The sequence below is a fragment of the Mytilus californianus genome, unplaced genomic scaffold, assembly GCF_021869535.1.
Source record: "Mytilus californianus isolate M0D057914Y unplaced genomic scaffold, xbMytCali1.0.p SCAF_7, whole genome shotgun sequence".
Lineage (NCBI taxonomy): Eukaryota > Metazoa > Mollusca > Bivalvia > Mytilida > Mytilidae > Mytilus > Mytilus californianus.
The window spans coordinates 22,596,637-22,623,126 of record NW_026262723.1 but is presented as its reverse complement, the minus strand read 5'-3'; the positions used below and the strand labels follow the sequence as shown (position 1 = coordinate 22,623,126).

Sequence of the window (26,490 nt, the reverse complement as noted above, 5' to 3'; positions counted from 1 at the left end):
TGGGACTTGTATGAGTAAACTTTTTAGGACTTCCACAACAGTCATTATCCGGAAAAGCATCTTATCCGAAGGATTTTGTTAACTTTTATAAAAAGTCAAAATTCTTTTAACAAAAATATAACGTATTTACAGAAAGTACTCGAAAGAACTACTATATATAAGCAAATCACACTTCAAAAACTCCAAATTAATATGTACATAATCACATCGAAACTATCAAATTCATTGTGAAGAAAAAAATAAATGATGGAGCTGATTGACGGATATGAAATTTCCGTAAAAAAAAAAGGTATAAATGATGGTTTTATTTTTGAGTTTTTGACAAAATTAATTGGAGTTTGCCCAACAAAATTTGCATGCAGTATCGCAATAATATATTTTGTCCTCTCAAATGTCAAATACTGTTTTTGAATCATATGTTTTCTCGTTTTCAAAGAAAAATGCGTTAAATTTCCATCTAAAAAACTGCTAACTTTTAGTTTGAAACTTTTACTCGAGGATGGTATTATATTTATGTCTCTATCATTCCGATGATCCTTGATGATATGTGCATCGAAAATATTTACGAAAAGAGCCGGAAATTTAACAAAACAATTTTGTTTTTGGATTTTAAGGTGACTACCCAAAACCGTAAAATGAGTGGTGCCCCATTAAAGGGCTAAAATACAAAAATGTGACCGAAGAAACTTTTTACGACCAGACAGAAATTAAAATATAGATATAATTCTATCATTTAAAACAATTTTCAGCCGTGTGTTATCCCGGAACATTAAACTCGTCAACTAAGCGTTTTTTTCGAGGTCAGTTGCAGTACTATTAGTCTTTATCTGTCAACAAGACGGAAAGTTTCTGATAATATTATAGAAGATGAATCCAGTGTTTCCATATACACCTCATAAGAAACATTTATGCCATGTTTTGGTTTCATTCCATTCAGTGCACCTCTAGAAGAAGCATTTGTATGTATTTCCCATAGGGTCTAATGTTAAAGGAAGTCCCCCCATTGGCAGCCATCATGGATGAAGGATCAGCTTCAAAGTAACAAAACTTAGTCAGCACTTCATAAGGAACATTCATGCCATGTTTGGTTTCAATCCATTCAGTATGTGGTTCTCTAAAAGAAGACATTTGTATGTATTGTCCATAGGGTCCTTTGTTAAACATTGTCCCCATCTGGCGGCCATCATGGATGAAGGATCAGCTTCAAAGAAACAACACTTGGTCAGCACCTCAAAAGGAACATGCATGCCATGTTTGGTTTCATTCCATTCAATGGTTCTCTAAAAGAAATAAAATGCTCCGCAGGGCGCAGCTTGATACGACCGCAGAGGTCGAACCCTGAACAGTTGGGGCAAGTATGGACACAACATTCAAGCTTGATACAGCTCTGAATTTGGATTGTGATTAAATATTTGACACAGCATAGGTTTCTGACACAGAATGAATGTGGTCTAAGAACTTAAAAATTTTAAATTGGACATTCACCTTTTATGGTCCAATATCCAAAATCTAAATACATGGTTAGATTCAGCATATCAAAGAACCCCAAGAATTCAATTTTTGATGAAATCAAACAAAGTTTAATTTTGGACCCTTTTGATCTCAATGTGGACAAAAATGATAACAGGGCCCAAAAATCAAAAATCTAAATACATGGTTAGATTCAGCATATCAAAGAACCCCATATATTCAATTTTTGTTGAAATCAAACAAAGTTTAATTTTGGACCCTGATTTGGACCAACTTGAAAACTGGGCCCATAATCAAAAATCTAAATACATGTTTAGATTCAGCATATCAAAGAACCCTAAAAATTCAATTTTTGTTAAAATCAAACTAAGTTTAATTTTGGACCCTTTGGACCTTAATGTAGACCAATTTGAAAACGGAACCAAAAATTAAGAATCTAAATACACGGTTAGATTCGGCATATCAAAGAACCCCAATAATTCAATTTTTGATGAAATCAAACAAAGTTAAATTTTGGACCCTTTGGACTTCAATGTGGACCAATTTAAAAACGGGGCCCAAAATCCAAAAACTTAATACACGGTTAGATTCAGCATATTACAGAACCCCATATATTCAATTTTTGTTGAAATCGAACAAAGTTTAATTTTGGACCCCGATTTGGACCAACTTGAAAACTGGGCCCATAATCAAAAATCTAAATACATGGTTAGATTCAGCATATCAAAGAACCCCATATATTCAATTTTTGATGAAATCAAACAAAGTTCAATTTTGGACCCTTTTGATCTCAATGTGGACAAAGTTGATAACGGGGCCCAAAAATCAAAAATCTAAATACATGGTTAGATTCAGCATATCAAAGAACCCCATATATTCAATTTTTGTTGAAATCAAACAAAGTTTAATTTTGGACCCCGATTTGGACCAACTTGAAAACTGGGCCCATAATCAAAAATCTAAATACATGGTTAGATTCAGCATATCAAAGAACCCCATATATTCAATTTTTGTTGAAATCAAACAAAGTTTAATTTTGGACCCCGATTTGGACCAACTTGAAAACTGGGCCCATAATCAAAAATCTAAATACATGGTTAGATTCAGCATATCAAAGAACCCCATATATTCAATTTTTGATGAAATCAAACAAAGTTTAATTTTGGACCCTTTTGATCTCAATGTGGACAAAGTTGATAACGGGGCCCAAAAATCAAAAATCTAAATACATGGTTAGATTCAGCATATCAAAGAACCCCATATATTCAATTTTTGTTGAAATCAAACAAAGTTTAATTTTGGACCCCGATTTGGACCAACTTGAAAACTGGGCCCATAATCAAAAATCTAAATACATGGTTAGATTCAGCATATCAAAGAACCCCATATATTAAATTTTTGCTGAAATCAAACAAAGTTTAATTTTGGACCCCGATTTGGACCAACTTGAAAACTGGGCCCATAATCAAAAATCTAAATACATGGTTAGATTCAGCATATCAAAGAACCCCATATATTCAATTTTTGTTGAAATCAAACAAAGTTTAATTTTGGACCCCGATTTGGACCAACTTGAAAACTGGGCCCATAATCAAAAATCTAAATACATGGTTAGATTCAGCATATCAAAGAACCCCATATATTCAATTTTTGATGAAATCAAACAAAGTTTAATTTTGGACCCTTTTGATCTCAATGTGGACAAAGTTGATAACGGGGCCCAAAAATCAAAAATCTAAATACATGGTTAGATTCAGCATATCAAAGAACCCCATATATTCAATTTTTGTTGAAATCAAACAAAGTTTAATTTTGGACCCCGATTTGGACCAACTTGAAAACTGGGCCCATAATCAAAAATCTAAATACATGGTTAGATTCAGCATATCAAAGAACCCCATATATTCAATTTTTGTTGAAATCAAACAAAGTTTAATTTTGGACCCCGATTTGGACCAACTTGAAAACTGGGCCCATAATCAAAAATCTAAATACATGGTTAGATTCAGCATATCAAAGAACCCCATATATTCAATTTTTGTTGAAATCAAACAAAGTTTAATTTTGGACCCTTTTGATCTCAATGTGGACAAAGTTGATAACGGGGCCCAAAAATCAAAAATCTAAATACATGGTTAGATTCAGCATATCAAAGAACCCCATATATTCAATTTTTGTTGAAATCAAACAAAGTTTAATTTTAGACCCCGATTTGGACCAACTTGAAAACTGGGCCCATAATCAAAAATCTAAATACATGGTTAGATTCAGCATATCAAAGAACCCCATATATTCAATTTTTGTTGAAATCGAACAAAGTTTAATTTTGGACCCCGATTTGGACCAACTTGAAAGCTGGGCCCATAATCAAAAATCTAAATACATGGTTAGATTCAGCATATCAAAGAACCCCATATATTCAATTTTTGTTGAAATCAAACTAAGTTTAATTTTGGACCCTTTGGACCTTTATGTAGACCAATTTGAAAACAGAACCAAAAATTAAGAATCTAAATACACGGTTAGATTCGGCATATCAAATAACCCCAATAATTCAATTTTTGATGAAATCAAACAAAGTTAAATTTTGGACCCTTTGGACCTCAATGTGGACCAATTTAAAAACGGGGCCCAAAATCCAAAAACTTAATACACGGTTAGATTCAGCATATTAAAGAACCCCAAGAATTCAAGAATAAAACCCCATTGAAATTGATCAAGAAATAAGCAATTTATACGAAGTATCTTCTTTTGCACAATACTGTGCAATTGATTATTTCTTGCTATTGTGCAATACTGTACAATTGACAATTTCTTGCTATTGCGCAATATTGTGCTATTGGATATTTCTTGCTATTGCGCAATACTGTGCAATTGAAGATTTCTTGCTATTGCACAATACTGTGCAATTGAAGATTTCTTGCTATTGTGCAATACTGTGCAATTGAAAATTTCTTGCTATTGCACAATACTTATTATATAATAATTTACACATCCTGTTTGGTTTGTATCTCCTACCATATCATTATTATTTGCTTTTAAATATAAATCAGAAATAACCAACTTAAAATGGAAAATTTTAAAAGAAAAAAAAAAGGAAAAAAAGAAAAAAAAAGAAAAAAAAAAATCCCCCCCCAAAATTTTTGAACCCCCTTATGATTCATCACCCCCAAACTCAATCTCAGCCTTCCCTTTGTGGTATGGTACCTTGCAGTACAATTTCAGAGAGATCCATACACTTGAACACAAGTTATTGTCATGAAACTAGAAAAATGCTTGTTTTTTGCCCCTTTTTTGGCCCCTAATTCCTAACATTTTGAGGCAATTACCCCCAAAATCAATTACAGCCTTCCCTTTGTGATATGGAACCTTGTGGTACAATGTCAAAGAGATCCATACACTTACACACAAGTTATTGTCTGGAAGTTACAAAAATGCTTATTTTTGGCCCCTTTTTGGCCCCTAATTCCTTAACTGTTGGTACCATAACCCCCAAAATCAATCCCAACCTTCCTTTCGTGGTATTGAACCTTATGGTAAAATTTCATGGAGATCCATTCACTTAAACTAAAGTTAGAGTGCGAAAACCAATGTGTCTTCGGACGACGCCAGACGACGCCGGACGACGACGACGACGACGACGACGACAACGACGACGACGACGACGACGACGACGCCAACGTCATACCAATATACGACCAAAAAATTTTTAATTTTTGCGGTCGTATAAAAACATTTGTATGTATTTCTCATTGGGTCCTATGTTAAACTAAGTCCTCCACTGGCGGCCATCTTAGATAATGGATCTGCTTCATAGTAACAACACTTGGTCAGCACCTCATAAGGAATGTTAACATTCATGCCATGTTTGGTTTCATTGCATTCAGTGGTTCTCTAAAAGAAGACATTTGTATGTATTTCCCATAGGCTCCTATGTTAAACTAAGTCTCCCGCTGGCAGCCATCTTGGATGATGGATCAGCTTCAAAGTAACAACACTTGGTCAACACCTCATAAGGAACATTCATGCCATGTTTTGGTTTCATTCCATTCAGTGGGTCTCTAAAAGAAGACGTTTGTATGTATTTCCCATAGGGTCCTATGTTAAACTAAGTCCCCCGCTGGCGGCCATCTTGGATGATGTATCCGCTACAAAGTAACTATACTTGGTCAGTACCTCATAAGGAACATTCATGCCATGTTTGGTTTCATTCCATTCCGTGGTTCTCTAGAAGAAGTTCAAAATGTAAAAAGTTAACGACGACGGACAACGACGTCGGACGACGACGGACGACAGACGCCAAGTGATGAGAAAAGCTCTCTTGGCCCTTTGGGCCAGGTGAGCTAAAAAGGTAAATGTTTGTTATTACTGAATGTTTATTTATTACAATGAAGAATTAATTTCACATGTTTTATCTTGAGATTCCATACATCACTTTGAAATTTACAAATATTAGAATGAAGATCCTTAAAGTTTAAAATTAAAATATACCCTTGTCTTTATCCATACTAAAACTTGAAGACCAATTATTTGAAAGATTATGCATCAAGTTTTTGCATGGCTTATCTCACACAAGGTTTATAATAGCTTTTTTTTAACAAGTATCACTCTAAATGCTGGCTTGCCAGGGAACCTCCACTCCCCCTTTTTCAAAATCCTGGATCCGCACCCGTTTACCTCATAACATACCTAATGCTCCTAATATAGCAGCTGACCAGAAGACCTCTCCTAACAATGCTGGTAAGTACAATAATCCTCCCATCCTCTCACCATATTTCTGTTGGAATGGATCTAACATGGTTACATATCCTTCATTTCTCATCTTTTTGGCAAAGAATAAACCACCTGTTAGAATGTAATTGAAAAACAAGATAAATAACAAATCAATCTTATGCTGTATCATTTGTAGCTTTGATATTGACTGAGTTTTTAAAAATCATCTCAATATGTGAAGGTGTTTAGAAAAAAAGTCTGTATAACTGTTCGTTGCGGAATGACGGAATGACAGATAAGGGTAAATTTATATTGCCCCAACCGCTTTTTTAGTCAGGCCATAAAAATATCGTCAAACAGGAAGTGGCTGCAGGGCAGATGTTAATAAATTGGTTACTCCAACAGTCTTCAGCGACACAGGTATAAACAAAAGTACACACAGTGAAATGTCTCACCTGCTTTACTGATCATGATTGAATTATTCTTGTTTAAAGTCTAACTGCAACAAGTATAACAGACAACTGACATGAAAATGAGATCAAGGTCAGATAAAGCCTGTTAGACAGACGTGTATGCCTTACCATTATTCCATACACCAAATATACTTAATCTATTTGTTATCTTAGAGTATATGAGAATCAGACTTAACCAGGAAAACATAACACAGAAGTTTGAACCATGAAAATGAGGTCAGGGTCAAACAAGACAGATACTTTAGTCTAGATACATGTTATTGGCTTTGAACTAGCTGTCAGTAACTGCGAGAACTCTCAGATCTGTACCTAGTGTCTTTTTTTGTTGTAGGGATGTATAAATACCCTGCCAGTCGTCCTGTCTGTGTTTTTGTGATTTGATTAGTTAAGCCCTTATCAACTGATTTTTATAGTTTGTTCATATGTTGTACTGTTACACCACTGTCCCAGATTAGGGGGAGGGTTGGGAGCCCACTAACATGTTTAACAATGCCACATTCTGTATGTGCCTGTTCCAAGTCAGAAGCCTGTATTATTCAGTGGTTGTCGTTTGATGCTATATATCATATTTGTATTTCGTTCATTGTTTTTTTACATAAATCAGGCTGTTAGTTTTCTCATTTGAATCGTTTTACATTTGTCACTTCAGGGCCTTTTATAGCTGACTATGCAGTATGGGTTTTGCTCATTGTTGAAGGCTGTACAGTGACTTATAATTTTTAACTACTATGTCATTTGGTCTCTGGTGGAGAGTTGTCTCATTGGCAATTATACCACATCTTCTTATTTTTATATGTACATCATACAATTACTTCATACATCAAATACAATTAAGGTCAAGTTACATGTAGTAAATGCATGGCTATGTCACAGATTTTAGTAAAAATTTGCATACAACTCTGGCTCGTTGAACTACAACTGAAAATGGAAAAAATAATGCATTTATCTCTTTTATCATCTGAAATATTACTGATTGAATTCTTTCAAAATGGGTGAAGATTTGTATATAAGCTATATAAAATCAGTGAAAAACCTTCTTAAATTTGTCTTAAAATCATCAAATCTCTAATTTCAAATACATAGATTTTTCTTAAAAACTATATGAGTCAATGAGAAACTGAAAACGCCATGGCAAAAAAAGAAAGACAAAACTTCACAATTTCACAAAACACTACATAGGAAAACTAAAGACTGACCAACACAAACATTACCATAAACCAGGGGGTGATCACAGGTGCTCTGGAAGGGTAAGCAGATCCTTCTTCACTAGTGGCATCCAATGCATACCTGTCAACTGACCCGTATTCTGCGGGTGACACCAGTAAATTTCACCTCTCACCTGGGATTTTTAAATACCTGCCAGGTCGTTAAATAACCCAGGAATTTGGAAAATGACCCTTTTACACCCATATTCTTGAGCCTTAAGACTTTTTAGTATGACATGAAAGATTACATAAGTAATTTTCCTTTGAAATATCAGCAAATTCGTAATTCTTCCTGGACAGGAAGCTCAACTAGCTGTTTCAACTGTCAAATTAAGTGACCCATTAAGTGCATGGCTTCACTTGACAGCTTTGGTGTCAAACACACTGTTAATTAACACCAATTACCTTTGCTTAAAGTGATAAATAATTTGTGTATTTCCAAGTTGTTTGACAAAAAATCTGAGTTACTTCCCCTTAAATTTTATATTCTAATATCCACCTTCCAAAGAAATATTAAGTTAAGCTGTATATTGATGCTGTATAGCCTTAAAATACTGTGAATCTTGCGTGTTGAACTAAATCTATGAAGGAAACAAAAAGAAGGAATATTGGCTTGGCTTGAATTAATATAATTCATTAATATTTCAATGGTTTATAAATGCAATGAAAAAATAATTTAAATTTTTAAATTACTTTCAGTTAATGCTTAACCATGTGGCCATGTTTTGGAAACTGTTCGATTTAAAATATAAAAAAAATGTCCCAGAAATACTTAAATTTAGTTGAAAAAGTTTGTTTGATCAAAGGTAAGTTCAAATTAGGTGATAAATCTCATTCTGTGATGTCCCAATCAAGGAAAAGAAGATGGGATTGTTGTTACAACAATTGGAACATATCCATGGTAATCTATTACACAGATATTCCATTACTGTCAACCAACATGTGATCCATCTGTAAAACTCTCTAAGGGATTTATATAAAGCATATGATCACAAATTTGTCTTAAAAAAACTTACCAAATACAAGACTGAGAGCATATCCAAATGGAGCCTGACACCAGACAAATCCATCCTGATAAATCACTTCTGCTGTTCCATTTATAAATCCTCCTCCTACCCATGTAGCTGAAAATAAAAAAAGTATGATCATTGATTTACAACTCAAAACACTTGCTATCTAAAATACCCCTAATACATGACAAAATTCATACAAAAATTAATGATATATGGAACAACTTTTCCTTTCTTATTCTTAATTTTCCTTAACAAGTTTAGGAATTGTACTTAAAATTATGTTGTTTGTCACAACAGACTCATTGACAAAGGTTATAATTTCATTGTCATAGTATAATTAAATAACTGGGTCCAGTGTTTTGGGGGATAAATATCTATTTGGTAGGTTATATATAGTTTATGGAAATACTGTTTCTTTTATTTTCAGTAAAGTGTGCATGGGACATTGCAAGCAGAATCATGTCTTCCTGTACTGTTCGTAAAACTGCTGTATGAAAGTTTTATATGATTTAGCAGAGTAACAGATATTAAATGTAGGATATGGCAAGATATCATATTGGCATGTTGAGTACTTTTAGCTTGCAAGCATCCTATATTGTGATATAATTTGTCAATTTAAGAATTAAGCATTTTTTTCTGTACTAGATTTTATTGTATGCTTTTTAATGAAAATTTTGTTGATATACAACCTTCTTCTGCATACTGAAATTTTTACCAGAATAAAATGTTAGTTCTTGATTTCAAGGTAAACAAATATAAATACACACAAATTAATACAGATTTCAAATTGATTTGTTCTATGTCAGGTTTCATGAACCATGAATTTGACTCCACAAATTAACAACATGTCTGCATTTCAGGAAAAGTGATATCAATCTTAAATGACATGATTTCCAAAGTCAATCATAAGTATCACTCTAATACATGTTTTACTGATACTTCTAACATTACGCCACATCAAAGGGAAATAATCCTGTAAAGTGTCAGTATCCTTTTAGATTGCACTAAGGGTTATTTATATAGGTTCACTTAAATAAATTGTTTTTATACACACAAAACTATTTTTCCACGTGCACCTTAGGGTGCCTCATGCATGAAGAGTGAAGTCATGTAGCACGTGACCTATGCCATTATTAATTTGCAATGGAGTAGTGTTGTCGATTCTATATAGACTAAACTTAATATCATTTCTTATTCATTCATGATTAACTTTATACATAATATTCATATTAACTGGATTATCAAATTTGTTTCATAATGAGTAGCCGAAAACGGCCAGCGCGGCATGATCCAAATGATCCAATGCATTGGAACAAGGAACAATATGTTACCCATTTGAAAAGTATGGGAATTACAGTCAAATCTACTTGGAGATTAGACATGATTCGACAACTGTATTTTGTCAATCAAAAAGACATTGCAAATTCAACACAAAGTGGTCCGGTTGTTTCTCCGGAACCAAATAGTAGCAATACTGATGAAATGACAGTCGCTGCCGATGAGCAACCTTCCGTGGACACTGATCAACACACAAATGAAAACAGTACAATTTCACGTACAGAAGAAATGCTGAAGGACTCGACTTCCGCGCTAAAGTCGGCAAATGAAGCTATGTCGGCGATGTCATCTATGGTGGTAGGACTTCTAGCCAATAAAGATTCTTCATCAAGCAGTAGCAATAGTCTGTCGAATCCAAAGTCAAACTTCGACTTTGCCTCAGCATATCAGGCTACCTATGGAAACAATACCCAGATCTCTTCTGCTAATGCTGAACAAACCTTCCATAGACAAGTAGACACTTCAAAAGGGATTGTATTTGCGGAGGATTTGCCAAAATTGGACTACGTGTCTACTTCCTTGCGCAAGCAAATTTTAGAAGGTAAGGACATAAACCTTTCTTTATTACTTTATCCAAAGAACGAGGTTCCCCAAACACGCTCTGTCTTTTCTGAAGGGCTAACTGTAGAGTTATCAGCTCCTAAGGATCCTCGTCTAGAGAAAAGTTTGACCCTTGATGAGTTCAACAAGGCCTTCAGGAAATTAAGGAACATCATTTGTAAAGTATATCCTCAACGGCGAGATGAACTTGATCAATACGAGGCCGATATAAATGATATAGCCTATAACTACGGGCAAAGATTTTATAAATATCACAAATTGTTTTCTACTAAGGCCGCCAATGCTATCATAGAACATAATATCGCAATTAACTGGGGAAAGGTAGACGACCGTCTATTGCATTTGGTGATGAATGGTTTACAAAGTAGAGAATGCGAACTCTGTGGAGATTACGACCACACAACGAAGTTCTGCCAAAAACAAGTTTATCAAGAAACTCCTCCATGCGCCCCACTAAACACGACGAACGGTCGTTTTGTAGATAGATCAAAAGATAGGCATGGGAGAAATATCATTCAAGCAGAGGGTTATGATCTTTGTAACAATTTCAATTATGGAACATGCAAGTGGAAAGAATGCAAATTTACACATGCGTGTCTTAAGTGTAAAAGTAGAGGTCATGGCTTTAAGACCTGTGGTAACAACAAGGATACCAGTACTAGTAATCAAAACAAAACTGCTGATAAGCAGAAAGTAAAAACATCTAGGTGACTCGAAATGAATGATGATTATCAACTTTCTCACATCAACGTAAACAACCTTGAAAAAGAATTAACAAAACATCCGGATAGGCATTTTGTAAAATATTTATTAGACGGTATAAAAAACGGTTTTGATACCATGGTGTCGAAAACAGAATTACCAACAGTTGAATGTAAAAATCTACAATCAGCTTTCCGAAATCCAGAAAGCGTTGATATTATAATTAAACAAGAGGTCGATAAAGGTTATCTAATTGGGCCATTTAAAAAGCTCCCTTTTGATAGGTATCGTGTGAGCCCAATAGGTATAGTGGAAGGCAAATATTCAGGGAAAAAGAGGCTAATAGTTGATCTGTCGTCTCCACACGAAAGTCAAGATCATTCTAGTATTAACGATTTAATCGACAAAGATCAATGCTCGCTGTCATACGTTAAAATAGATGATGCAATCAACGCAATTAAAGAATTCGGACGATTATCAATATTAAATAAGGCGGACATTGCCGATGCATTCAAACAATTAGGGATCAAAAGGGAGCAGCATCATTTATACTGTATTAAATGGAGAAATTTATATTACTATTATGTGCCTCTTTGTTTTGGCTCACGATCATCACCTAAAATATTTGACAATTTGTCAGTGGCAATTTGTTGGATAGCCAAGAACAATTACAATATTCCAGTTATACTTCATCTGCTTGATGATTTTTTAACTGTTCAAGCATCTGACACTTCAGGAGACAGAACTATGGCAATTATCACCTTAATTTTTAATAGATTGAATATACCATTATCTAAGAAAAAGACTGTAGGTCCACATACCACACTAGAGTATCTAGGAATTATATTAGACACAGATAAGATGGAAGCTAGACTTCCACAAGATAAAGTTGAACGTATTATTTATTTCATTGGAACATTTCTACGTCGACACTCTATTAAAAAACGAGAACTTTTACAACTCTTGGGACATTTCAATTTTGCTGCGAGAGTCATTATACCTGGACGGACTTTTGTTACATATCTCATAAACCTATCGACTAAAGTTAATAATCTCAATTACTATGTTTCACTGTCAGCCGAATGTCGAGATGATTTAAAGATGTGGTATATTTTTCTGAAACAGTGGAATTGCGTCTCTTTTTTCTACGATACTTTCACTACCAGTGCAGCGGACTTGGAATTGTATACAGATGCTGCTTCAACACTTGGCTTCGGGGGGTACTTCAAGGGACATTGGTTTTGTAGTTCTTGGCCGTCAGAGTTACAAAATATACTTGATTCTGATATGTCTATGGCTTTCCGAGAATTGTACCCAATTGCAGTGGCGGCAGTACTTTGGGGCAAAGAATGGACGAGGAAACGGATAGTTTTTCATTGTGATAATGAATCTACTGTTAACATTATAAACAAGGGGCGATCAAAGGTGCAAGATATTATGAAACTAATGCGTAAACTCACTTGGTTAGCTGCAATAAACAATTTTACATTTTCAAGTAAGCATATCCCTGGTGTTAAAAATGTGATTGCCGATTCACTTTCTCGATTTGATTTTCAGACGTTCCGGAAAGAAGCTCCGGAAGCAGATGCACAAGCCATGACTTGTCCGCACTTCTCACTCGTAATGTGGAATTGACTAATAGTGTGAGTTGTTTACTCAAAACTTCAATAGCGCCAAGAACACGTACACAGTATGAGTGTGGGTATTCCGCCTATACCACCTTCTTACGAATGACTGGGGTGATTTGGAGAATTTCAGACATGCCTCCGTTAACTGAAGAATCTCTCATTCATTTCGCTACGCATTGTTTCAAAAACTTGCATTTGAAATGTTCTACTATTAAAATGTATATATGTGGAATACGATATAAATATTTAGAGTTTGGGAAGCCTTCGATATTTAGCGACGGTTCTGATAAACTTTATCGACTCGATGCTTTATATAGAGGAATAAAGAAAAATGAGAAAAAATCAACAAAACCTAGACTGCCAATTACATTCACGATACTAAAGGATATTTGTCAGTTTTTGAGGAAAGGGTATTATACGCCGTATGTAGACATTCTTCTGGAAGCAGCGTGTGTCACGGCATATTTTGGATTTCTTCGATGTGGAGAATTTACAGTATTACATTCGTTTGATTCAGAATGCAATGTGAGTATCGAGGATATCCGGTTTCTAAAGGATAAAGTGACCTTTCATTTGAAAGCTTCCAAAACAGACCCATTTCGTGAAGGTGTTGATATTCATTTATTTGCGTCGGGAGCTTCTGTTTGTCCAGTCTTATCTCTGGAACGTTACATGGAATTTCGTAATAGAAAATTCAAAGATAGTAAAACACAAGACGCTTTCTTTGTGATGGAAAATAGGAAAGCTTTAACACGAAACTATTTCATTTCTTCTCTTAAAAAGATACTTGCCGTACTTGGATACAATTCAGACTTATATAATGGTCACAGCTTTCGCATTGGAGCAAGTACCACAGCAGGTTCAAAAATTGAAGATCACCTTATTCAGACACTCGGACGGTGGAGTTCACAGTGTTATACTCGATATATAAGAACATCTTTATCAACGATACAGCAAGCTCAACAAGCATTAGTCGAGTGAAGATTTAGTGTTTACATATTGTACATAGGAATATTTAAATCGCATACGCTTTCATCTTGATTTAATATTGTTAGTGCGTTAGATTATATATAGTCTGTTCATTACCACATGTCAGTTCATCGTCTTTACGAGGTCAACACAACACCATCAATTGCGTTTTTACTAAGTGTTTCAGGGGCATAATAATCCCCATTGTTTGAATCTGATATTGGTTTAAAGTGTATTTAGATAGTGTTGGGGCATAATAATCCCCATATTATGTAAATAAATATTGACGTATCATTGTCCTCATTGTGTCTACATTGGTTATGTGTATATTAATTGCTAAACATATACGAATTGTTAATAACCGCAATCAGTGACGTAACATTTTCATTGAATGAGACAATGGTTAAACATTTGAGACCAAGTTATACAGTATGACAGTTCCCGATTTTGTTTTGATATTTGTACTTACTGATTAATTATGTACATTATAGAACATTATAGTATAGCCGATGCAGAGAACATTATTATCAAGAGTTCATTGACATGTTTCTGAAAGTCATGTTAAGGTCAAGTAGAACATTTCAATTTCATCAAGACGTAACATTTCTTCTCACGACCCGCTGAGATAAACAGTAGTTAATCAGAACACTTGCGCTTATCACTAAATGTTACAACGTTTTCCAGCACGCCTAAGTTACATACTGATAAACGATTAGTAATGGACGTTTTAATTGCTATTTATCTATTCGCATTTGATATAACGTTTATTTGTTTATTATTCACATATTGAGATATATTAATTTTTTTACAAATCTTAGTTCAAGAGATACTGTAAATTCAGAAATTAATGCGTGCATTTATCATTGCGATTTCAGAAAATCTATTAAATGCAAAATTTTATCATTGCCATACTCACTCAGTCGCATTAATGAATTCATATTAATTTGAATTTACAGTAACCATCTTCATTTGGGGTTCAGTTGTCTCCTTTAAATACCAGTCATCAACTGTATTTGGCATATTTTCGTTATTATTAACTCAATTTCCCCAAATTTGATGCAGAGTTATTGATGTATAAGTTGCTTGTCACAGTTAATGGGACTTATAGCAGTAGTTTGGTTAACATTTAAATAGACCAGACACATGCTAGAAGTTTCCGGACACTAACTACCAACAGATTCCTGTTCTAAGTCAGTCCTGACGTCAGTCCATGCATGGACTTCTATCACTGACGTTTTTGATCTACATGCTTGTAGTCATAAACAAGAACAGGTCCAGCAGTAAGTTCAAGCATGAACTTAAAGTTAGTGTCCTATCATTATTCAGAAGTTCAAGCATGAACTCAGATCTTCCGATTGATATGATTCTCAAGCTTGGGAATTAATCAATCACGACTAATCAATAACTGTGACAACAACCGAGACGGCTAAACGCCAAATGATGTTTATTTTATTGTGTGTATATCATGTAGTATGTATCTTAGTTTAATCATATCTAATAAATATATATTCTATGTTTTGTTGTGTATAAAGGGTTATTTATATAGGTTCACTTAAATAAATTGTTTTTATACACACAAAACTATTTTTCCACGTGCACCTTAGGGTGCCTCATGCATGAAGAGTGAAGTCATGTAGCACGTGACCTATGCCATTATTAATTTGCAATGGAGTAGTGTTGTCGATTCTATATAGACTAACCACCACCTTCCCCACCGCCACCATTGTTTCATTATATTTAGAGATTTATAATGTAATATTTAAGTGCTGTCTCGGTATATAATATCTTTTAGGTCAGCATATTTTCGTTATTATTAACTCAATTTCCCCAAATTTGATGCAGAGTTATTGATGTATAAGTTGCTTGTCACAGTTAATGGGACTTATAGCAGTAGTTTGGTTAACATTTAAATAGACCAGACACATGCTAGAAGTTTCCGGACACTAACTACCAACAGATTCCTGTTCTAAGTCAGTCCTGACGTCAGTCCATGCATGGACTTCTATCACTGACGTTTTTGATCTACATGCTTGTAGTCATAAACAAGAACAGGTCCAGCAGTAAGTTCAAGCATGAACTTAAAGTTAGTGTCCTATCATTATTCAGAAGTTCAAGCATGAACTCAGATCTTCCGATTGATATGATTCTCAAGCTTGGGAATTAATCAATCACGACTAATCAATAACTGTGACAACAACCGAGACGGCTAAACGCCAAATGATGTTTATTTTATTGTGTGTATATCATGTAGTATGTATCTTAGTTTAATCATATCTAATAAATATATATTCTATGTTTTGTTGTGTATAAACTATAAGATACTCTAACTAAATATTCTTGCCATGTTTTCCACAATCAATGTTTAAAGTATCATTTACTGTTGTATAGCACTTACCATGTGACAGACAGATTTAGTGATGTCTTAATGGGCCTGTCAATACACTTCTGGACCATTAGATACTGCAGAGTCCATTAACCAAAATACCAACATGATAGTTTGAGCAATAACTAACTCACTTATGTGTTTAAGGTCAGAATTGTGCTTCTGAATGTAAAATTTAAAAGACTGTGGCAAGATGTTCAACACCCTATGCATCAAAATGTTATGCTACCTTTATTTATCTTCTTATTAGTCCTTAATTGCTTTAGTTATAAATTCTATCCAAAGTATATGGACAAAAGTTTGCTGGATTAAATTGAAAAGGCAATGAATGAATTTGCTGATCTACTATACTGCAATACTCAGTTTGAATATTTTCACAACTTCTGACAAGGTTCCTGAGGACACATGTGTGAATGTGTGATAGGTTCCTGGGGACAGGTGTGTGAAGGTATGATAGGTTCCTGGGGCAGGTGTGTGAATGTATGATAGATTCCTAGGGACATGTGTGTGAATGTATGATAGGTTCCTGGGGCAGGTGTGTGGATTGTTTGATAGGTTCCTGGGGACAGGTGTGTGAATGTATGATAGGTTCCTGGGGCAGGTGTGTGGATTGTTTGATAGGTTCCTGGGGGCAGGTGTGTGAATGTATGATAGGTTCCTTGGGGCAGGTGTGTGAATGTGTGATAGGTTCCTGGGGACAGGTGTGTGAATGTATGATAGGTTCCTGGGGACAGGTGTGTGAATGTATGATAGGTTCCTGGGGCAGGTGAGTGAATGTATGATAGGTTCCTGGGGACAGGTGTGTGAATGTATGATAGGTTCCTGTGGCAGGTGTGTGAATGTATGATAGGTTCCTGGGGACAGGTGTGTGAATGTATGATAGGTTCCTTGGGACAGGTGTGTGAATGTATGATAGGTTCCTGGGGACAGGTGTGTGAATGTATGATAGATTCCTGGGGATGGGTGTGTTAATGTATGATAGGTTCCTGGGGACAGGTGTGTGAATGTGAGTGTGCTAGTGTGTATTTATTGATGATTGAATAAATATTGATTTAATTTTGTAATTGGTATTTAATTTCTTATTTGAATTTACTTTAAAATAAAGATGATTTTATTCCTTATTCCTCATTGTGGTTTCATTTTCAAATTGATTAATTACAGATTGTAATTTTAAATTATGAGTTGTACCATTTGTATTTTATATTGACATACTTTGGTGATTGACTATTTTCGTCTTGATCATTACTCACTTCTTCTATTTTGATGATCATTGTTTTTACATTTGATTTAGCCACACACTTTCTATTATTTCTTCAGTCTTTTTTTGCTGTATTTGCTGTTTCATATTTCTTATATTTGTGTTTTGCTTTGGCTGATTGTTTATAGTTTTTACAGCTTATTTTTATATTATAATGGTATTGCTAAATGAGGAACTATATTTCTATTTTTGCTCTTTTGACAAGTTAAATTCTGTTTCGAACGTCACAGGAAGTAATATTTTGATTAGATAAGGTTGAATTGAACATTTTGTTAATTTCCCAAACTGTGACGTATTCTACTGACAGTTATATGGTTAATTTTTGTAAGTTAGTGACACACATTACGTAAATCTATCAGATTGATATAATACATGTTTTAAAAGAATTAGTTTATATATGTTGTTATTAAATGTGATATTATATTACAAGTTTTTGCTTTGATGATTCATAATAAAACTATCCATAACCCTACATGGTCAACTATTTATTTATGCCCTAGATAAGTGTGACTACAATAGGTTCCTGGGGACAGGTGAGTGAATGTATGATAGGTTCCTGGGGACAGGTATGTGAATGTATGATAGGTTCCTGGGGACAGGTGTGTGAATGTATGATAGGTTCCTGAGGACAGGTGTGTGAATGTATGATAGGTTCCTGGGGACAGGTATGTGAATGTATGATAGGTTCCTGGGGACAGGTGTGTGAATGTATGATAGGTTCCTGGGAACAGGTATATAAATGTATGATAGGTTCCTGGGGACAGGTGTGTGAATGTATGATAGGTTCCTGGGGACAGGTATATAAATGTAGGATAGGTTTCTGGGGACAGGCATGTGCATGTATGACAGGTTCCTGGGGACGAGTGTGTGAATGAATGATAGGTTCTTGCAGACATGTATGTGACTGTATGATAGATTCCTGTGGACAGGTGTGTGAATGTGTGATAGGTTCTGGAGGACAGGTGTGTGAATGTGTGATAGGTTCTGGAGGACAGGTGTGTGAATGTGTAATAGGTTCCTGGTACAGGTGTGTGAATTTATGACAGGTTCCTTGGGACAGGCATTTGAATGTGTTCTAGGTTTCCGGGGACAGGCATGTGAATGTATGATAGGTTCCTGCAGACAGGTATGTGAATGTATGATAGGTTCCTGCAGACAATCATATGAATGTGTGATAGGTTTCTAGGAACAGGTGTGTGAACATATGATAGGTTCCTGGGGACAGGTGTGTGAATGTATGATAGGTTCCTGGGGACAGGTGTGTGCATGTATGATAGGTTCCTGGGGACAGGTGTGTGAATGTATGATAGGTTCCTGGGGACAGGTGTGTGAATGTATGATAGGTTCCTGGGGACAGGTGTGTGAATGTATGATAGGTTCTTGGGGACAGGTGTGTGCATGTATGATAGGTTCCTGGGGACAGGTGTGTGAATGTATGATAGATTCCTGGGGACAGGTGTGTGAATGTATGATAGGTTCCTGGGGACAGGTGTGTGAATGTATGATAGGTTCCTGGGAACAGGTGTGTGAATGAATGATAGGTTCCTGGGAAAAGGTATATAAATGTATGATAGGTTCCTGGGGACAGGTGTGTGAATGTATGATAGGTTACTCAGGTCAGGTGTGTGAATGTGTGATAGGTTCCTGAGGACAGGTGTGTGAATGTGTGATAGGTTCCTGGTGCAGGTGTGTGAATGTATGACAGGTTCCAGGGGACAGGCATTTGAATGTGTGCTAGGTTCCTGGAGACAGGCATGTGAGTTTATGATAGGTTCCTGCGGACAATCATATGAATGTGTGATAGGTTTCTAGGAACAGGTGCGTGAACGTATGATAGGTTCCTGGGGACAGGTGTGTGAATGTATGATAGGTTCCTCAGGTCAGGTGTGTGAATGTGTGATAGGTTCCTGAGGACAGGTGTGTGAATGTGTGATAGGTTCCTGGTGCAGGTGTGTGAATGTATGATAGGTTCCTGGGGACAGGTGTGTGAATGTATGATAGGTTCCTGAGGACAGGTGTGTGAATGTGTGATAGGTTCCTGGTGCAGGTGTGTGAATGTATGACAGGTTCCAGGGAACAGGTATTTGAATGTGTGCTAGGTTCCTGGAGACAGGCATGTGAATGTATGATAGGTTCCTGCAGACAATCATATGAATGTGTGATAGGTTTCTAGGAACAGGTGTGTGAACATATGATAGGTTCCTGGGGACAGGTGTGTGAATGTATGATAGGTTACTCAGGTCAGGTGTGTGAATGTGTGATAGGTTCCTGAGGACAGGTGTGTGAATGTGTGATAGGTTCCTGGTGCAGGTGTGTGAATGTATGACAGGTTCCAGGGGACAGGGATTTGAATGTGTGCTAGGTTCCTGGAGACAGGCATGTGAATGTATGATAGGTTCCTGCGGACAATCATATGAATGTGTGATAGGTTTCTAGGAACAGGTGTGTGAACGTATGATAGGTTCCTGGGGACAGGTGTGTGAATGTATGATAGGTTCCTCAGGTCAGGTGTGTGAATGTGTGATAGGTTCCTGAGGACAGGTGTGTGAATGTGTGATAGGTTCCTGGTGCAGGTGTGTGAATGTATGATAGGTTCCTGGGGACAGGTGTGTGAATGTATGATAGGTTCCTGAGGACAGGTGTGTGAATGTGTGATAGGTTCCTGGTGCAGGTGTGTGAATATATGACAGGTTCCAGGGGACAGGCATTTGAATGTGTGCTAGGTTCCTGGAGACAGGCATGTGAATGTATGATAGGTTCCTGCGGACAATCATATGAATGTGTGATAGGTTTCTAGGAACAGGTGTGTGAACGTATCAAAGGTTCCTGGGGACAAGTGTGTGAATGTGTAATAGGTTCATGAGGCAGGTGTGTGAATGTGTGCTAGATTTCTGGGGACAGGTGTGTGAATGTATGATAGGTGCCTGGGGACAGGTTTGTGAATGTATGATAGGTGCCTGGGGACAGGTGTGTGAATGTATGATAGGTGCCTGGGGACAGGTGTGTGAATGTTTGATAGGTCCCTGGAGCAGTTATGTGAATGTATGATAGGTTCCTGGGGACAGGTGTGTGAATGTATGATAGGTTTCTGGGGACAGGTATATGAATGTATGATAGGTTTCTGGGGACAGGTGTGTGAATGTATGATAGGTGCCTGGGGACAGGTGTGTGAATGTATGATAGGTTCCTGAGGACAGGTGTGTGAATGTATGATAGGTTCCTGAGGACAGGTGTGTGAATGTATGATAGGTGCCTGGGGACAGGTGTGTGAATGTATGATAGGTTCCTGAGGACAGGTGTGTGAATGTATGATAGGTTCCTGGGGACAGGTGTGTGAATGTATGATAGGTTCCTGAGGACAGGTGTGTGAATGTATGATTGGTGCCTGGGGACAGGTGTGTGAATGTATGATAGGTTCCTGAGGACAGGTGTGTGAATGTATGATAGGTGCCTGGGGACAGGTGTGTGAATGTATGATAGGTTCCTGAGGACAGGTGTGTGAATGTATGATAGATTTCTGGGGACAGGTGTGTGAATGTATGATAGGTGCCTGGGGACAGGTGTGTGAATGTATGATAGGTGCCTGGGGACAGGTGTGTGAATGTATGATAGGTGCCTGGGGACAGGTGTGTGAATGTTTGATAGGTCCCTGGAGCAGTTATGTGAATGTATGATAGGTTCCTGGGGACAGGTGTGTGAATGTATGATAGGTTTCTGGGGACAGGTATATGAATGTATGATAGGTTTCTGGGGACAGGTGTGTGAATGTATGATAGGTGCCTGGGGACAGGTGTGTGAATGTATGATAGGTTCCTGAGGACAGGTGTGTGAATGTATGATAGATTTCTGGGGACAGGTGTGTGAATGTATGATAGGTGCCTGGGGACAGGTGTGTGAATGTATGATAGGTTCCTGAGGACAGGTGTGTGAATGTATGATAGGTTCCTGGGGACAGGTGTGTGAATGTATGATAGGTTTCTGGGGACAGGTGTGTGAATGTATGATAGGTTTCTGGGGACAGGTGTGTGAATGTATGATAGGTTTCTGGGGACAGGTATATGAATGTATGATAGGTTTCTGGGGACAGGTGTGTGAATGTATGATAGGTTCCTGAGGACAGGCATATAAATGTGATAGGTTCCTAGAAACAATCAAGTGATGAATTATGCAAGCCTTAAACAAATTTGATTTAAGTAGGTATGTTTGCATGTTGCCCCCAACATGGTTGCAAAGGGAAATAACTCTCACTCAAACTACATCAATGAAAAGCAATCTATAGTAAGATCAGTTAAGAAAAACCATGTAACTCAATAATAATATAAAAAAACACAGTGAATAGAATCCTCTAAACATATAGCTATAGACTATACAGCAAATTGATAAGATTTACATATCTAACTTGTCAAAATCAATCTCCACTGTATACAGAATAGTATCAAATAAAATCTGATTTTATTACAGACCTAATCTAATAAGATTCCCAGCTGACTTCACAAGTTACTTGATTAGCCTATTCTGTACATGGTATATACGTCTGCTAACAGTTTATATTTCTGACACCAATTCATTGTTGTCTCAGGGTTAAAGAGGCTGTACAATTTTTCAATTACTATATTGCCCAGGACAATTGGAAAATTGTCAAAGGCTCAACCTCTATAGTGAAAAAATGTATTCTGAATAATGTTTATAACTAAACTGGAGTTCAGGAAATAATTTCTTCTCTTTAAACATAAGAAATGTTTCAGCTACTAATTGACTACAACAGTCTTAACAATGACTTTCAAATAATTGGCTGAAACCAATGAAATGATTTTTGGTCATTTTCCTTGAACAATTCTATAGTCTAAATATTTAAATTCTTTAAATTTCCTTCTCTAGAAAAAAAAGGGATATACGAATATTTCCAAAAACAGAAAGCTTTTATAAAAGAGCGTACTGCCATGATTTTCAAGGTCAAAATGAACAAAACATCATCATCTGGTGTATGGTGTACTAATACTAGAAGTAAACTATAAATCTGGTTTTTGAGACTTTACTTTGATGCCATTTCTGAAATATGCTACACCCTTGATGCTTATATTAGGAATAAAAAAAATTGCATCCAGAAATAGCAATGTCTCAAATTATGTATATATATGAATTCATATTTATCTGATTACTCATATCTTAAATCAAAGGAAGGACAAGGTGTGATCATTTTTGGGGTATTTACGGTAAAAATTGGTAAAACTATTAAATAGTGAAAATCATTATTATTTTTTCCAAAGGATCCATGAAATTTGTTCAGATGATCCTGGATTCATCAATTTCATCTGGGTCCATTAAATTTTCAAAGTTAAGACCTTAATTATGGGAGCCAAAAGAACTTGTCAAAATTTTTTGCATGAAACTTTTTTTATAGTACTTATTGTTCAAGAACAAATGTGCCTTTTCAATTTTACCCGCTATTTAAATTAAAATTTGCATTTCTCTTTATAAGAAAGTCAAAGCTCTGCACAGATCATGATCAGAATACAAAATCCAATACAATCTTCAAATATTTTGTGTCACAAACTCTTTAACATAGAATGGAGAATTTCATAAGAATAGGGAATACATACAATGAACTTAACTCCAAAGTATTCAAAAATCAATGTCCATTTACACTGCAGCTTTGGAGAAGAGATCTTTAAGGGCATATATATATACAGTTACAAGGGAGGTAATGACATTGCGAATGTAAAATTAAATTTATTTTCGCAACATCAAACTGTGAAATATCCGCAAAAGATGCATGTTTCAACTGATTTTAATCATTACCTCAAAAACGAGAATGTGAACTCCACACAGATCTATATACAAATCACTTTGAAAGATTCTCAAGCAAGTTGTACAGTCATACCTACTCACCTGTCATTGTAATAATCCAAAAACTAAGCTGTAGTCACACCCACCCACCTGTCATTGTGAGCACCAACCAGGATGCCACACAGTTACATCTCCTCACCTGTCATTGTGAGAACCCGCATGTATGACATATAGTTACACTAACTCATCTAACATTGTGAAAGACCTAACAAGTAAACCACACAGTCACACCTGCTCACCTGTCATTGTAAAAGCTTACACAAGTAAATCACACAGTCACAACCACTCCCCTGATAATGTAAAAGATCCCACAAGTAAGCCAAACAGTCACATCCACTAACCTGTCATTGTGGAAGAGCACACAAGTAAGTCACACAGTCACACCCACTCCCCTGTCATTGTGGAAGAGCCCACAGGTAAGTCACACATTCACAACCATGGCACCCACCAGGCATTGTGAAAGAGCCCATTAGTAAGTCACACCCACTTACCTGTCATTGTAAAAGATCCCACAAGTGAAGCCACACAGTCACATCCACTCACCTGTCATTGTAAAAGATCCTACAAGTGAAGCCACACAGTCACATCCACTCACCTGTCATTGTAAAAGATCCCACAAGTGAAGCCACACAGTCACATCCACTCACCTGTCATTGTAAAAGATCCCACAAGTAAGCCACACAGTCACATCCACTCACCTGTCATTGTAAAAGATCCCACAAGTAAGCCACACAGTCACATCTACACACCTGTCATTGTAAAAGATCCCACAAGTAAGCCACACTGTCACATCCACTCACCTGTCATTGTAAATGATCCCACAAGTAAGCCACAGTCACATCCACCCATCTGTCATTGTAAAAGATCCCACAAGAAAGCCACACTGTCACATCCACTCACCTGTCATTGTAAATGATCCCACAAGTAAGCCACACAGTCACATCCACTCACCTGTCATTGTGAATGATCTTGTAAGTGAACCACACAGTCACACCTAGTCATCTGTCATTGTAAATGATCTTATAAGTAAACCACACAGTCACACCCAGTCATCTGGCATTGTAAATGATCCTATTGGTAGACCACACATTCACACCTACTCACCTGTCACCTCACCTGTCACTGTAAAAGATCCCACAAGTATGCCACACAGTTAAATCCACTAACCTGTCATTGTAAAAGATTCCACAAGTAAAACACACAGTCACATCCACTCACCTGTCATTGTAAAAGATCCCACAAGTAAGCCACACAGTCACATCCACTCACCTGTCATTGTAAATGATCCCACAAGTAAGCCACATAGTCACATCCACTCACCTGTCATTGTAAATGATCTTGTAAGTGAACCACACAGTCGCACCCAGTCATCTGTCATTGTAAATGATCTTATTAGTAAACCACACAGTCACACCCAGTCATCTGGCATTGTAAATGATCCTATTGGTAGACCACACATTCACACCTACTCACCTGTCACCTCACCTGTCACTGTAAAAGATCCCACAAGTATGCCACACAGTCAAATCCACTAACCTGTCATTGTAAAAGATTCCACAAGTAAGGCATACAGTCACATCCACTCACCTGTCATTGCAAAAGATCCCACAAGTAAAACACACAGTCACATCCACTCACCTGTCATTGTAAAAGATCCCACAAGTAAGCCACACAGTCACATCCACTCACCTGTCATTGTAAATGATCCCACAAGTAAGCCACACAGTCACATCCACTCACCTGTCATTGTAAATGATCTTGTAAGTGAACCACACAGTCGCACCCAGTCATCTGTCATTGTAAATGATCTTATAAATAAACCACACAGTCACACCCAGTCATCTGGCATTGTAAATGATCCTATTGGTAGACCACACATTCACACCTACTCATCTGTCACCTCACCTGTCACTGTAAAAGATTCCCACAAGTATGCCAAACAGTCAAATCCACTAACCTGTCATTGTAAAAGATTCCACAAGTGAAGCCACACAGTCACATCCACTCACCTGTCATTGTAAAAGATCCCACAAGTAAGCCACACAGTCACATCCACTCACCTGTCATTGTAAAAGATCCCACAAGTAAGCCACATAGTCACATCCACTCACCTGTCATTGTAAAAAATCCCACAAGTAAGCCACACTGTCACATCCACTCACCTGTCATTGTAAATGATCCCACAAGTAAGCCACACAGTCACATCCACTCATTTGTCATTGTAAAAGATCCCACAAGTAAGCCACACAGTCACATCCACTCACCTGTCATTGTAAATGATCCCACAAGTAAGCCACACAGTCACATCCACTCATCTGTCATTGTAAATGATCTTGTAAGTGAACCACACAGTCGCACCCAGTCATCTGTCATTGTAAATGATCTTCTAAGTAAACCACACAGTCACACCCAGTCATCTGGCATTGTAAATGATCCTATTGGTAGACCACACATTCACACCTACTCACCTGTCACCTCACCTGTCACTGTAAAAGATCCCACAAGTATGCCACACAGTTAAATCCACGAGTATGTCACACAGTCAAATCCACTAACCTGTCATTGTAAAAGATTCCACAAGTACGGCATACAGTCACATCCACTCACCTGTCATTGTAAAAGATCCCACAAGTAAAACACACAGTCACATCCACTCACCTGTCATTGTAAAAGATCCCACAAGTAAGCCACACAGTCACATCCACTCACCTGTCATTGTAAATGATCCCACAAGTAAACCACATAGTCACATCCACTCACCTGTCATTGTAAATGATCTTGTAAGTGAACCACACAGTTGCACCCAGTCATCTGTCATTGTAAATGATCTTATAAGTAAACCACACAGTCACACCCAGTCATCTGGCATTGTAAATGATCCTATTGGTAGACCACACATTCACACCTACTCACCTGTCACCTCACCTGTC

At 36.8% G+C, this 26,490-nt stretch overlaps 1 protein-coding gene across 1 annotated transcript in view; it reads right to left on the bottom strand.

Moving 5' to 3' along the window:
* Positions 1 to 24,071, bottom strand: part of LOC127709269 (high-affinity choline transporter 1-like) — a 36,441-nt gene extending 12,370 nt beyond the window's left edge. Inside the window, exons 1-3 of the mRNA XM_052214697.1 lie at positions 24,052 to 24,071; positions 8,878 to 8,985; positions 6,160 to 6,315 (exon numbers count right to left, since the gene is read on the bottom strand). Of these exons, the coding sequence (XP_052070657.1) occupies positions 6,160 to 6,315; positions 8,878 to 8,985; positions 24,052 to 24,058 (271 nt within the window). The 5' untranslated portion in view covers positions 24,059 to 24,071. The remainder of the gene's footprint in view (positions 1 to 6,159; positions 6,316 to 8,877; positions 8,986 to 24,051) is intronic.
* Between the last annotated feature and the right edge of the window lie 2,419 nt (positions 24,072 to 26,490).